This window comes from Dromiciops gliroides, chromosome 1, assembly GCF_019393635.1.
Source record: "Dromiciops gliroides isolate mDroGli1 chromosome 1, mDroGli1.pri, whole genome shotgun sequence".
NCBI classification, from domain to species: Eukaryota; Metazoa; Chordata; class Mammalia; order Microbiotheria; family Microbiotheriidae; genus Dromiciops; species Dromiciops gliroides.
The window spans coordinates 630,888,032-630,903,411 of NC_057861.1; the positions used below are offsets into that span (position 1 = coordinate 630,888,032).

At 39.2% G+C, this 15,380-nt stretch overlaps 1 protein-coding gene and 1 pseudogene across 1 annotated transcript in view; one reads left to right on the forward strand and one right to left on the reverse strand.

Annotated features, from left to right (window-relative positions):
- Nucleotides 1–15,380, reverse strand: part of IFT140 (intraflagellar transport 140) — a 188,158-nt gene that overhangs the window by 124,032 nt on the left and 48,746 nt on the right. The window contains exons 10-14 of the mRNA XM_043969752.1: nucleotides 14,565–14,768; nucleotides 14,113–14,185; nucleotides 7,035–7,126; nucleotides 4,130–4,257; nucleotides 981–1,098 (exon numbers count right to left, since the gene is read on the reverse strand). Of these exons, the coding sequence (XP_043825687.1) occupies nucleotides 981–1,098; nucleotides 4,130–4,257; nucleotides 7,035–7,126; nucleotides 14,113–14,185; nucleotides 14,565–14,768 (615 nt within the window). The remainder of the gene's footprint in view (nucleotides 1–980; nucleotides 1,099–4,129; nucleotides 4,258–7,034; nucleotides 7,127–14,112; nucleotides 14,186–14,564; nucleotides 14,769–15,380) is intronic.
- Nucleotides 4,819–5,136, forward strand: LOC122730637 (annotated as a pseudogene).

A 15,380-nucleotide genomic window follows, 5' to 3' on the forward strand; every position in this document is an offset into this window, starting at 1 on the left:
TAATACATACCAGTGATTGGTGACCTGGGAGGGATGTTCTGGTTTGCAAATTCATAGGGATGGTAGAGTGAGAATACTGACACACAATAATTTCTAAAACAAAATCTTTACCATCAAAGAAGAGACACCACACCACATTTTTCTCTAACATCACATTATTATGCTATATCAGGAAATAGAAATGGCGATAGAACAATGAAGATTAGAAGGACTGCTGGACCAGACCAAGTACATAGAGAGGAGGTCTGTGGTACAGATGACATCATTTTGAGAGAGCTGAGCAATCAATTCTGAAAGTAGGGTGGGGTACCATGGACATGGAAAAAATGTGCTACAGAGGCAGAAGGGAGGAGGGGAGAGGAGGGGTAGGCTGGAAACTAAGAAGAGTATTGAAGGCACAGGAAATGAAATGAAATGAAAAGGCTACAGATGAATGAGAAGAGTTGGGGGAAAACAAGATGCAAAGGGGACATATAGCAAAGTGCAGAGAGAAAAGGAGATGAGGGGCAGCTAGGTGGCGCAGTGGATGAAGCACTGGCCCTGGATTCAGGAGTACCTGAGTTCAAATACGGCCTCAGACACTTGACACTTACTAGCTGTGTGACCCTGGGCAAGTCACTTAACCCCCAATGCCCTGCAAAAAAAAAAGAAAAAAAGAGAGAGAGAGAGAGAAAAGGAGATGAAAGTTCTTTGAAACAATCAAGAGGGGCAGCTAGATGGCGCAGTGGATAGAGCACCGGCCCTGGAGTCAGGAGTACCTGAGTTCAAATCCGGCCTCAGACACTTAACACTTACTAGCTGTGTGACCCTAGGCAAGTCACTTAACCCCAATTGCCTCACTAAAAACAAAAAAACAAACAAACAACAATCAAGAACATAAGAAACAGAGAAGCAAGGGATAAAAGTGGGCCCATTTCCTCATGTCCCTTCCTCAGGGAAATCTCTCTCCACACTGAATCCACTGTGGCCTCGGGCCTCACCTTGTGGAGGAGGATGCTGATTTTGTTACCATTGGAGTTACATTTGATGGAGGTAATGCCGCCTATGCCAGGAATTAACTCAGCCAGGTTCTTACAGTTGCAATGCACTTTGGCCTCTCTGTGGAATCAAACAAAATTACTTTAACACAACTGTTACTACTATATGTATTTAATATTCATTATTCAATGATAGGAAATACAACTTAGTAGATGAAGAATACCCACAGTCTACACTAGGACTCTAGGTAGATGGATAATTCACAGGCCTAACTCAGCAGTCTATTAGTTCTTGCAGATCCTGAAAATGCCCAAAGGCTCAGATGTGAAAAGGCAGTGGGAACAGACCACGTTGGGGAAATGGCACCATGTTTTGAATGACCCCAAGCTGCCTCTTGCATCAAAAGCTTACCTTTTAAGTAACAGTGTTCTTTCAGGGCAACTGTATAGCTATATCTCATGGAATACCAGTTTTCTACAAACTATAACTGAAAGTCACTCAAAGGACAAGGGAGAAGTGCATGGTGGGTGTGAGGAGGCTGCCACATGTTACCAAGAAGTGCATGGGATGGGTGGTGTAAAAGATAACATCAGAAATATGTAGGATCAGCAGGATTGATAAGCATATAAAGCAAACTGTAGGCTACACTGGTGGCCATGCAATGTCAAGGGATCTGAAGACACCATGGTATAGTGGACAGAGTGCTAGGCATGGAGACAGGAAGACCTGAGCTCATATCTCAACAATACATGGATGATTCTGGGCATTTCACTTAATCTTTCTCATCCTCCATTTTCTCACCTGTAAAATGGGGGTGATATGTTTGGCATAACCTCATAAGGTTGTCGTAATGATTAAATAAAAGTGTAAATGAGCACTGTGTAAATCTTAGAGAACTTTATATTACTGTTATTATTATTATTAGAGGAAGGAGCCCAGCAGGTTGGGCTGACACTCTGTGGAAGATTTAAGGGGGATCGTGGATGAGAGCTGCAAATGATGAGAGGGTTTAGATAGGGAGGAGAGAGTGTCCATAATGAGAGTGCAGACCCATGAAGAATCCAAACATTTGGTCACAGAATGAATAGCTACTCATCTGGATAGTATGGGGCTTTTTTTCTTTCTTTCTTTCTTTTTTTTTAGTGAGGCAAGTGTGGTTAAGTGACTTGCCCTGGGTCACACAACTAGTAAGTGTTGGGGCTTTTTTTCATGGGGCTGGGAGCCTGTCCAGTAAATCAATTTCTAAGTGCTGAGTGGTAGCTATGTGCCCACCAATATACCAAACTCAGAAGACAAAATTGGTTTGTGTTTAAGACTGTAATGCCTATCCTAAAATGTGGCAGGAAAATATTCTTTGTTCTATCTTGCTACCCACAAGGTTATCTCACTCCTCTGACATAAAAACTAATATTTAGGCTAAAAACCACATCCATATCTGTTTCTAAAATTGCAACAGATTAATGGGTGTCGAGATAATCTGATTATATCATACCATATAAGAAATTAGATATTTAAAGATTCATATAACGCAATTATATATTGTTTTGTTTTTAGAAGAAACAAAGAATGGAAAAGATGGAAAGAAAAATTTAGGAAACAGTAAATGGGTGACTGTGCTGTTTTAAATATAAAGATGGTAGCATGGTGGAGGGCAGGTGTCAAATTCAAATAGAAACTGGAGCCACTCATCCTTGATAAGGATACTTGAGAGTCACATATTGACTTAGTTTTTAAATGTAATTTAATCTGTGTTTTATTGTATTTTTATTTATCCTGTTAACTATTTCCCAATTACATTTAAATCTGGTTCAGACCATTCTTAGGAGGATGGTGGTCTGTGTGTTTGACACCTCTGGCAGTAGAAAGAAAGTTAGATTTGGATTCAAAGGACCCAGATCTGAAAATTGGCTCTATGACTTTGGACTCTCTGACTCTGACTTTGGACAAGTGACTGAACCTGCCTAGATTTCAATTTCCTTTTCTGTCAAGGGAAGGAGCTGAACTCTCAGATCCCCTACAGGTTAATCCTTTGGACTATGGAGTCTTCGCTTTGAGTTATTTTTGCACTAGTGGTAAGTTTATACTGATCCAAGTTTTTGTCTCTGTCCCCTCTTGTAAACAACAGCACAAATTTGGAAGATGTAGGTGAGCCAGAAGACTGTCCACAGCCAAACATTTCTAACTTACAACCTTAGTCATGTTAGTACTAAGATAAATAGAATGCATAGTACAAAAAGTCAATGAGCTACACAACATACAAACCTTGCCTAGAAGCCAAGTATATACATAGCATGTTAAGGTGGAAGGAAAGACAACTGAGTCCAGCTCTCTCATGTAAGCAGCTAGGGAGCCACTGGATGAAGTGCTAGACTAGGAGTAATGTGACCCTGGGCACATCACTTAATGTCCATCTGCTCTATTTTCCTCATCTATAAAATGGGGATAATAATAGCAGCTATCTCACAAGGTTGTTGTGAAGATCAAATGAGTTATTTGTAAAGTACTTTAAACACCCTAAAGTCCTATGTAAACTTGAGCTATTGTTATTTTTTAGATTGGGAAACTGAGTCCCAAATAAGGCATATGATTTGCCTAAGACACCAGTTAGCCAGCCGACAGAATAAGAACTAGAAGCCAGATCTCTTGATTCCTACTCCAGAACTATTTCCATAATATCGTACTCACTCTCTGTGAAAGTCTTTAGCTTATCTCACACAGGTAAAAAGATTCAAATTTAAGCCAAGTCAAAAGTGGCTCCAAAAACTGGAAGGTCTCTTCCCAGCTTATCTCCCAGTTTTTTTCTCTCCTATCTCCTTGTTGTTGTTCAGTCATTTTCAGTTGTGTATGACTCTTTGTGACCCCTTTTAGGGTTTTCTTGGCAAAGTTATTGAAAATATTTCCCATTTCCTTTTCCAGCTAATTTTACAGCTGAAGAAACTGAGGCAAACAGGGTTAAGTGACTTACCCAGAGTCACACAGTAAGTGTCTGAAACTAGATTTGAATTCAGGAAGATGAATCTTTCTGACTCCAGGCCTGTTACTCTACCCACTGCGCCACCTAGCTGCCCTGGATTATCTCCCAGTTTTTTCTCTCCTGTCTCCTAACCAAGTTCAAACACTATATACACTCTTATTTGGGCATCAACAGTACCTTCGGGAGAGATCAAAACTTTTAAAGTGAGCCAAGTCTGTTCCTACAACCAGGAAATTCCCACAGACATCCAAGGAGCATGGATTTCCCTCTGTCTCAGAAAACATTAGCAGCTGTTTGACAGTTCCCTGAGGAAAAAAGAAAAAAGGAAAAAAAATCACTGAAGGAACTTAAGGAAGGGTGCTTTGTATTCTTATCAGTCAGCCAGGAAATTCTACTTCATTCGATTTACTAGACATGTGGATTTTACTGTTGATGTTCCACACTGCTGTAAGAGTGAGACTAAATACTTGGTAGGGGCGTGTGGATATGACATTTCTTTGCAATTTAAGGCAATCCACTCATTTCTCTCTTTAAATATTAAGGTAAAGTGAGGCAGCTCCTTTTTAAGTTGATTGATACTGTTACCCAGAGTTCATTTTAATTTGATCCCTGGGCATAGATGGGTTTTTTTTTTTTAAACGAAGATTACTAGAAAGTAATAAGAAAAGGGTAATTCTATATTTGCTTCAATTTCTTTTAGCATTGGAGTTTAATTTAGGTTCATATTATTTGAGCCATATTTGTATGTTTATTATGATCTTCTAGTATGAATAGATTTGAAATTTAATTAGAAGAATTTGTTTAAAAAACTTACATCTCGGTCCTTCTGTTGTGGCTGTCATTGAGGCTACAATTGTGCCACAGCCATGGCCATCCGCTATCCCATGGCCATGGGCCTCAATAAGAGCCACAAAGTTACCAAGAACGTTTCGAAGCTACAACACTGCTGCCACCATGGGCGCCTGACCAAACACACCAAGTTTGTGTGAGATATGATCTGGGAGGTGTGTAGGTTTGCCCCTTATGAGAGGTGGGCCATGGAATTGTTGAAGGCCTCCAAGGATAAGCGAGTCCTAAAGCTCATCAAAAAAAGGGTGGGAACTCACATCCGTTTCAAGAGGAAGAGAGAGGAGCTCAGCAACGTCCTGGGTACCATGAGGAAGGCCACTGCCAAGAAGGACTAGACTGGACCCTGCCTGCCTTGCCCCAGTTACCCAATAAAGATTTGACAAAAAAAAAAAAACACCTTATATCTCATAATCCTTCATAATGCCCATGATTTTTAATAGTATTTTAGTTTTATTCCAATTACATGTGGATAATTTTTAGCATTCGTTTTTTTTTAAATCCTGAGTTCCAAATTTTCTCCCACCCTTCCTAAGGCAGAAAACAATTTGATATAGCTTATATATGTGCAATTATGAGAAACATGTTCCCATATAAGTAATGTTGTGAAAGAAAAAACAGACCAAAAGAAAAAAACTACCAAAAAAATAAAGAAAGTGAAAATAGTAGGCTTTGATCTGCATTTAGACTCCATCAGTTCTTTCTTTGGATATGGAAAGCATTTTTCATCATAAGTCCTTTGGAATTGTCTTGGATCATTGTATTGCTGAGAATGGCTAAGTCATTCATAGTTGATTATTGTATAATGCTGTTCTTACTATGTACAATGTGTTCTTCTGGTTCTGCTCACTTCACTTTGTATCAGTTCATGTAAGTCTTTCCAGGTTTTTCTGAAATCTACCTGCTCATTACTTCTCATAGCACAATAGCATTCCATTACATTCACATACCATAACTTGTTTAGCCATTCCCCAACTGATATGCATCCCCTCAATTCCTATTCTAGGCCACCACAAAAAGAATTTCTATAAATATTTTTGTACACATGGGTCCTTTCCCACCTTTTTAAAAAATGTCATTGGACGCAAAAAAAAAAAAAAGTCATTGGGAGACAGACCTAGAAGTGGTATTGCTGTATCAAGGTGTATGCATAGTTTGATTGCCCTTTGGTCATAGTTCAAAATTTCTCTTCAGAATGGTTGAATCAATTCACAACTCTACCAACAGTACATTAGTGTTCCAATTTTCCCACATCCTCTCCAACATTTATCATTTTCCTTTTTTCTCATAATACCCAATTTGACAGGTAAGAGGTAACACCTCAGAGTTGTTTTAATTTGCATTTCTCTAATCAAAAGAGATTCATCTGACTATAGATAGCTTTAATTTTTTTGGTCTGAAAACTACCTATTCATATCCTTTGACCATTATCAAACAGGGAATGACTTGTATTCTTATGAATTTGACTCAGTTCTCAAAATATTTGAGAAATGAGACCTTTATTAGAGACACTTGCTGTAAAGATAATTTCCAAGCTTTCTGCTTTCCTTCTAATCTTGGTTTGCCCATGATTTTAAAATAATCTTTTGTATGCAATTTTGTAGTTCACTTAACATAATGCATTTTCTTTACATTATATTTTATTCAATATTAGATTTTATTACTTTTTTTTCTAGAAATAATTATATTATTTATGTAACGTTCCATCCATGGGTTGGCCTTCCCTTCCCCATCCCCCAGCAATGGCAGGTTCACTGCCCAGATGGCAGCTACTACAACTCTCAGGGTTCTAGGTATAACCCTGGCACTATACCTCAGGAACCCTCACTTGTATGATCCCCTTTAACACTGGGACTGCTCCAATCTGCTTTATTCTGCTTCTAGTTCCTCTCTCTAATGCTCTTAGAAAATATGAGCTCACTTAGAGTTAAGAGTTAACAACCAGTATTTTAAAGAAATGTGATCATTTGTGTTTTATCAAAAAAGCAAGTTTCTTGTGGTAAGGCATAATTGTGCAGCAGAGGTGATTTTATAAAATAGTAGGTGCAAATTAATGATGAATGAATGTTTGTTTTGTCTATGGCAGTCTCATAGTATACATTTTAAAAACAGAAACACGATGAGATGAATTGGATATGAGGACATATAAACATGTTTTTGGTACAATTCAGAAACAGGTTTTGACTCTGTCTAAAGCTCCCTATCAACACTTTCCACTTTCATCTTCACAATTTACCTGCCAAGTGCGAACTTGAACTCGGTTTGGCTCCACTGTATAAACATTTTCTTCATGCATTGCCAACACAGGAGACTCACATAGGAAGGAACCTTAAAAAAATAAAAATAGTTTAGACTACAACAATTAATCAATACCTGCATTCATGTCCTCAGCAGCTCTCATGTAGATGATTACAACACCCTACTAAGTAATCAGTCTCCTTGTCTCAAACTGCCCCCTCCAGTCCATCTTCTACATGCCTGCCATTGAGTGCAGATGTGACCATGTCACTCCTCTGATCCAACAATTCCAGTAGTTCCCTAACATCTCTAGCATAAAATAGAAACTCCTCCCTTTAGCTTTTAAAGCTTTTCATAAATCTCATCCCAACCTATTATTTCAGCTTCACCAAACAATCCTTTTCTTGCATTCTAGAATCCAGAGAAATTAGCCTTTCCTTTGTTCCTTACTCTGGACCTTTCATCTTCTGTCTCTTGGCCTTGGCCTGGACATTCCTCTTGCCTAGAAGTCTCTCTTTCCTCATTTAGACTTCACAGAAGACCTTTCTTTCTTCAAGATGCAGCTCAAGCACCATCTTTTACATAAAACCTTTCCTGATTCCCCATACTACTAATTCCTCTCTGTGTGTCTTTCAAACTGTTAGCATGTAAGCTTCTTGTGAGTAGGTACTGTTTCAGTCACTATATCTATATCCCAAGCATAGCACACTGTCTGGCAGATAGATGTTTAATAAATTCTTCTTGCCTAATCACTTGTATAGCTACACTTTCCCCCACTACTCATGCTGAACTTTCCCAGATGATGCTGTAACGATTGGAATGACGCCACCTGCTGGAGACTTACTGTAGAAAAGCTCCGCCATGAAAGGAAGGTCTTTGAGGGCAAGGCCATGTGTCTTTTCTTTGGCATCAGGAAGTGACGTTTGCTGGTGGGAGGAGGAAGGGGGAGCCAGGCGCTCTGGCTCTCTCTCTTTTCCTGAGGACTCTGGCAGAGAGCAGAGCTAGAAATGTGCTCTCCCTTTAATAGATAGATGAATGTAGGCCTTTCTCTCTCTCTTTACCAAATTCTTATTCTCAATAAATGCTTAAAAGCCTAACTCTTGCTAAAGCTTATAATTTATTGGCGACCATTCATTAGATATTTTAGACAGAATAGATAGAATTTAAGCTTTAACAATGCTTTGAACCCCAGTGAAGGACTTTCCAATTATTCCTATTAAACTTCTTATTTTTTTAAGATTTACCCCAAATTTATACCAATTAGAATAAAGCACAAGATGAGAAGAAAACAAAAGTTTTCTGTCAATGTAGACAAAGCTATTGACTTTGGAATGAGGAATGGACAAAAGCTAAGACATTGATTCTTATCATCACTATTTCTCAGCGAGGTTAAGCCACAACAAAAAGGCCAAAAGAGCTGAAAAGCCCCTTTCCTTCCCAAGCAGAATCATTTAGCAACCAAGGACAACACTAGTTTAGAATACATGCTCATTTGTAAAACATTATGGAAGAACATGATAGAAAATTGTGGGTAGTATCACCTCAGAAAACTGTGTAAAGCAATAGAGGGGGAAATGTGATTGCAAAGAGCTTGCAATGAGGCTCAGCTAAGCCAGAGAATCCCAAGAATATTTGTAGATGAAAGTAGAAGGAGGAGAACCAATAGACATAAAATGAAGGAGAGCTTTTGATTATTGCTATAGTGAGTGAAATTACCTCATCTGGATTCTGCCTCCACAGTGCTTGATTCATATTGAGTTTACAGTCTATCAGAACCTCCGATCTTTTTTATATGTCAAGTTATACTTTCCTCAGCCTATTCTTGTGCAGTGGATTTTTTTTTACCCAAATGTAGAACTTGACTTTTACCAAACCCTTTTTAAATTTCATCTTTTTAGACTTCTCTTATTGTTATAGCTTGTCATATCTTTTTGGAATCTAACTCTGTTGTAAGGAAACAATGGCACTTAAGATAAAATCATCAAGAATGTCTGGACCTAACAAAATATGTACAGAAGAAATCTGGTAGTTACAGAATTTTAAAGACGAGCAGTAATTTATTTTCAAGATCTCAAAAATAGATCTTTTCCAAAGAGAAGAAAAGGGGAGCCAAGATGGTGAAGGAAAGGCAGTAACCTCTCAGAGTTCCCCACACACTATCTCCAAAAACCTCCAAATAATGCCATAAGACAGTTCCTGGAGCAGCAGAACCCACAAAAGGATGGCATGAGATCATTTTCCAGCCAAAGATGGCTTAGAAGATCGGCAGAAAAGGTCTGTTGTATCAGGCTGAGAATGAAGCACGCCCCGCAGCTGCACATGCAGATATAGCCCCAGGCAGGCCACACCAAAGAAAGAGACTCCCAGAGCCTCTGAATCAGCTGCAGCAGCGGCTTCTTCTGGAACTCAGCTCAGGGTCTGTTAAGAGGGCTGAGTGGTTGGCCAGGGGGAGATTACAGGGGTCTCTGCTGGCACTGAAGCAGAACTCGGTTGTTTGGCCTGTGCTGGGAACCAGGATGCAGTCTTGAGTGGTGGGCCCAGGTGGGGGAGGGGTGCAGCCTCATCTGAAGCTTGCAACCACAGCAAAACAGATTTTTTTGTTTCCAAGTTAAAGAGCAAGTAGGTCTGGCATTATTTACAGACACGAGCACAGTCAAGGCAAGTGCAGAACGTACCTCTCCTTAAATCATACCACCTGGGACCCCCTGAAGCTTGGGACAGTGTGTCCTGGAAGCAATGCCCCACTTTAAGAAGGAGTTAAAAATCAAGAAATAGTCTAGCAAAATGAACAGAACAAGATGTGGACCACAGAAAGTTTCTTTGATGACAAAGAAAATCAAAATGCACCCTCAGAAGAAGATAACAAAGTCAAAGCTCCTCTATCTAAAGCTTCCTAGAAAAATATGAATTGGTCTCAGGCCACAGAAGCACTTGAAAAGGACTTTGAAGATAAAGTAAGAGAGGTAGAGGGAAAAGTAAGAGAGGTAGAGGAAAAAATAGAAAGAAAAATGAAAGTGATGCAGGAAAGTCATGAAAAATAAGTCAACAGCTTGAAAAGCCAAATGGAAAAGCTCTCTGAAGAAAATAATTGCTTATGATCCAAAACAATTTTAAAGTAATCATGATAGAAAATGTTCTCCACATCCAGAAAAAGAACTGTGGATTCTGAATGTAGATTGAACCATAATGTTTCTACTTTTTGGCTGTTGTTTTTTTCCTTTTTTTTTAGGTTTTTCCCTTGTGTTCTGGTTCTTCTTTTACAATATGACTAATGCAGAAATATGTTTAATGAGATTGTACATATATAACATATATCAGATTGCTTTCTGTCTTTGGGAGAGGTAAGGGAAGGGAGGGTGGAAGAAAAATTTGGGACTAAAAATCCTATGAAAACAAATGTTGAAAACGATCTTTACATGTAACTGGAAAATAATAATTTTTTTAAATTAAAAGAAAAAACAATAATTGCTTAAGAATTAGAATTGAGAAAATGGAAGCTAATGACTTTATGAGAAGTCAAGACATAATAAAGCAAATCCAAATGAATTTTTAAAAAAAGAGGGAAATGTGAAATATCTCCTTGGAAAAACAGCTGACCTTGAAAATAGATCCAGGGGAGATAGTTTGAAAATTATTGGACTACCTGAAAACCATGATAAAAAAAAGAGCTTAGACATCATCTTCCAAGAAATTGTCAGAGAAAATTGCCCTGATATTCTAGCAGCAGAAGGCAAAACAGAAATTGAAAGAATCCACCAATCACTTTCTGAAAGAGACCCCAAAATGAAAACTTCCAGGAATATTATAGCCAAATTCCAGAGCTCCCAGGTAAAAGAGAAAATATTGCAAACAGCCAGAAAGAAACAATTAAAGTACTGTGGAACCAAAGTCAGGATAGCACAAGAACTATCAGCTTCTACATTAAAGGACTGAAGAACATGGAATATGATGTTCCAGAGGGCAAAGGAATTGGGATTACAACAAAAAATCACCTACCCAGCAAAACTGCATATAATCTTCCAGGGGGAAAAAATGGGACTTCAATGAAAAAGAGGACTTTCAGGCATTTGAGATGAAAAGACCTGAACTGAATAGAAAATTTGACTTTCAAATGTAAGACCCTAGAGAAGCATAAAAAGGCAAACACAAAAAAGAAATCATGACAGATATTAAAAGGTTAAACTGTTTACATTCCTATAAGGGTAGATGATACTTCTAACTCATAAGAACTTTCTCATTATTAGGGCAGCTGAAAGGAATAAATTTAGATAGAAGGCACAGGTGGGAATTGATTATGAAGGGATTATATCTGTAAAGCAATTATTTTTTATCTTTTTTTTTAAGGGGAAGTCAGAGGTGGGTGGCATGCCCAGGATCGAGCAGCTGGTATCTTGTGTCTGAGGCTGGATTTGGACTTGGGTCCTCCTGGGTCCAAGACAGGTGCTTTGTCCACTGTGTCACCTAGCTGCCCCATGATGAATTTTTTTCAGGGCAATGAGGGTTAAGTGACTTTCCTAGGGTCACACAGATAGTAAGTGTCAAGTACCTGAAGCCAGATTTGAACTCAGGTCCTCCTGAATCCAGGGCCAGTGCTTTATCCATTGCCCCACTTAGCTGCCCCATGATGACATTTTTAAAATAAAATTAAGGGGTGAGGGGATTGCACTGGGAGGTGATATGAATTGGTCTAATCATTCTGAAAAATAATTTGAAACTGCACACAAAACTGTGCTTACCCTTTGACCCAACAATAAGACTAACAGGCATCCATCCAAAGAGGTCGAAAATTGAGATAGGACTGATATGTACAAAAATATTTATAGAATCACTTTTTATTGTAGCAAAGAATCAGAAACCAAGTAGGTATCCATCAACTGAAGAATGGCTGAGGCATATGAATGTAGTGGGTTATTTTTGTTTCATGAGAAATGAAGAATATAACAAATTCAGAAAAATCTGGAAAGATTTGAACAGTGAAATGAGCAAGACTAGAAGAATAATTTACATGCTGACCACAACAATGAAAAGGAAAACTATTTTGAAAGACTACAGAACTCTGAGCACAGTGACCAATCATGATTTCAGAAGACAAATGATAATGCATAGCATCAACCTCATAGAACTAAAGGTACAAAATAAGATGAATTTCCAGAAACAGCTATTGGGTTGAATAGTTTTGTTTAAGTATACCTTAACCAATCCACAAACATTAATTAAGTGCCTACTATATGCCAGGCACAATGCTAGTCTCTGGAGATACAAAGACAAAAGCAAAGAGTACTTGCCCTCAAAGAGCTTACAGTCTAGCCAGAGTGAGACAACATGTACACAGGGAATGGGGACAGTGACCGGCCTGTGATTTCATTGTTATAGGGAACTCCCAGACAAAGAAACTCCTTATAGCAATGCAAGTCAGCACCTTCAGTCATTGTCTAGAGTTGCTTTGAGCCCTGGGAAGTTGAGTGACTTTTCTAGGGTCACAGAGTCAATGTGGGTAAGAGGTGAGACCTGAAGTCAGGTCTTAAGGTTAGCCCTCTATCCACTACATTAAATTGTTTCTCAACCTGTATGTATATAGGTATATATACAATAGATATGTTTGTATGGGTAGCAAGGAAGTCCTAGGACACCCCTTTCTCCTGTTCTCTTATCTCCATCCTCTTCAACTCTAATGCACACCCATGCCCATTTCCAACCTACTCCAACCCTTCTCCTGTGTCCTTTGGAATTCCTTGCAGTTGTGAATAAATTCCCCATCATTCTGTACCTCTTTCTATTACACTCCTTCTATTTACTAGCCCTCAATGAGAACTAGCTCTCCTGTGATAATACTCCATCTCTGGCTATTCTTTCTAGCAAAGACCTAACCTCACCTCTCTCTTTCCTCCCATCCCACACTATTGAAACTTGAGGGACAGTCAGGCTGTCCCCACAGCCACTTCTAGAACCTCCAATTACTACCTTTACCTTCCTTTATTAAAGCATTTAGCACCTGATTTACCATCTTCCTTTCCTCCTCAACTCCTAGCCTTTTACTAGGGAACTTCAACATCTATACTGATGCTTTTGCAAACTCTCTAAGTTCTCCATTACTCAGTATTCTTAAAACCTAAGACCTATTCCTTCACTCTACCTCAGCCACACATGGGAATGTTCACACCCTGGATTTCACCATTACCTATAATGGTTGTACTTCCTTAACCAAAAACTGACATTTCTCTGTATGACTATAACTTCCTAACATACTCTCTCCTTAGGCTATGCCTCCTAAACCTATTATTCCTCACTGTGCTCTCTAATTCCTGTACCACTCAGCACTTTATCTGGGTTTATCTATGGTCTAGCTTCACTTTCCTCCATTTAAAATCTTGACCCTAGAGTTAGCCAATTCAACTTCCCCTTGTCCTATGCTCCTGAAGTCCTCACTCCCTTGCCCTATTACTGCTGATTCCTTGGCAAATCTGGATTACTCCAATCATTTGCCTCTTCTACTCTTCATCACAGGCTACTGAATAGAAATCAACAACCATTTTTACTGGGTACATTATAAATTCATGTTATCCAACTTCAACTAGCCCCTCCTTGCAACAATGCAATGCTTCCTCCTCCCTAATTCCCTCTCACTCTTCACAGAAATTATTCCAAATCTTCTTTTTCTCCTTAAGCCTTTCTTCCCCAGGGCAGCTAGGTGGCGCAGTGGGTAAGCACTGGCCCTGGATTCAGGAGTACCTGAGTTCAAATCCAGCCTCAGACACTTGACACTAACCTGTGACCCCAGGCAAGTCACTTAACCCCCATAGCCCCGTGGAAAAAAAAACAAAAGAGAAAAAGAAGAAAAAAAAAAAGCCTTTCTTCCCCACCCCACCTTAGCTAAGAACTTTGCCTTACTCTACTAAGAAAATTCAGATCATTTGATATGAGCTATTTCCTCTCCCCTTTTCTTTATCTCAAAACCCTTGACGTCATCCTCAGTTCTCTTATCTTATGTAGAGATCATCTTGCAAATAAGCACCCATCTGAACTTTGTCAGAAAGGTAAAATAATTAGCTTGGAACTTTACTGATTTAGAAAATTACCTGCATTTCGTAATGTGGCTCCAGAGGGCTCAAAAATAGCAACCTGCTTCCCATTCCAGACTGCAACAGCATCCTGAAAAGAATAAGTATAATTAAGGGAAAATTCTTTTAAAAGTTGACATTCTGCCCTTACATTGGAAACTCTTTTCTCTCTCTGTTTTATTTAATAACTCCTTTCCATTCTTTGTCTTCCTGTTTATGTATCCTCTGAGAGCAGAGCTTACGTTACTCAAAATAAGCCTTATCTTTTAATATTACTTTCAGTGTAGAGGTGATATATCATGTGTTTCTCCATGAAAAGATGCTAACAGAGATGCAGGAAGAGCATGAGAGATGCTAAGAGTGGAGTCAGGGGTGGCCATCTGTCATTCTTAGACTAATACTCCAACTGGGAATCTATTCTAACTGGAATGCATTCCATTTAATTCAGGATGAAGGGTCACTCTGACTACCTTGGTGGCAAAAGCGCCACTGATGTGCATTTCTGTGCGCAGGCTGTATGTCATTCCAGTGAAGAAAAAGGTCACATTCAGCAGATTTGGTGACACCTGCACCACTGCCACCTGCTGGTGGAAGTGGGACGACATGGCCTGCTCGCTGAGGATGACCACGGAGCTGATGTTGTTCACTGCCAGCAGATTCTTCCTGGAGCCCCACTGCATTCGAATGGTGAAAGAGAAACATGAGGTATTGGAAAAAGAAGAGAGATGGGGCAGCTAGGTGACACAGTGGATAGAGCACCGGCCCTGGAGTCAGGAAGACCTGAGTTCAAATCTGGTCTCAGACACTTAACACTTACTAGCTGTGTGACCCTGGGCAAGTCACTTAACCCCAATTGCCACACCAAAAAAAAAAAAAAAAAAGAGAGAGAGATATTAAGGGGAAAAAGCTTGATAACTAACAGTTAATAATTATCTAGGGATTAGAAAAACTAGATTGGTTGACATTTACTCCAAATTTAGGATAACCAAAAGTTTTACCCTAGGAAAACTGTTTCTTGAATCAAAGGCAAAAATGTGGAGGCATGAGAAAAAACATAGTAGTGATGAATGGATTCCTTTGATCTCAATACACTGATAGATATTCATAAAGGAGATAAGTATTGATTAAGTCCTTACTCTGTGCTGGGCACTTTACTAATCTAAGTTCATTTGATCCTCATAATAACCCAAGGAGGGAGGTGCTATTATCCCCATTTTTACAGTTGAGGAGACTGAGGCAAACAGAGATGAAGTGACTTGACCAAGGGTACAAAGCTAGTGAGTGAT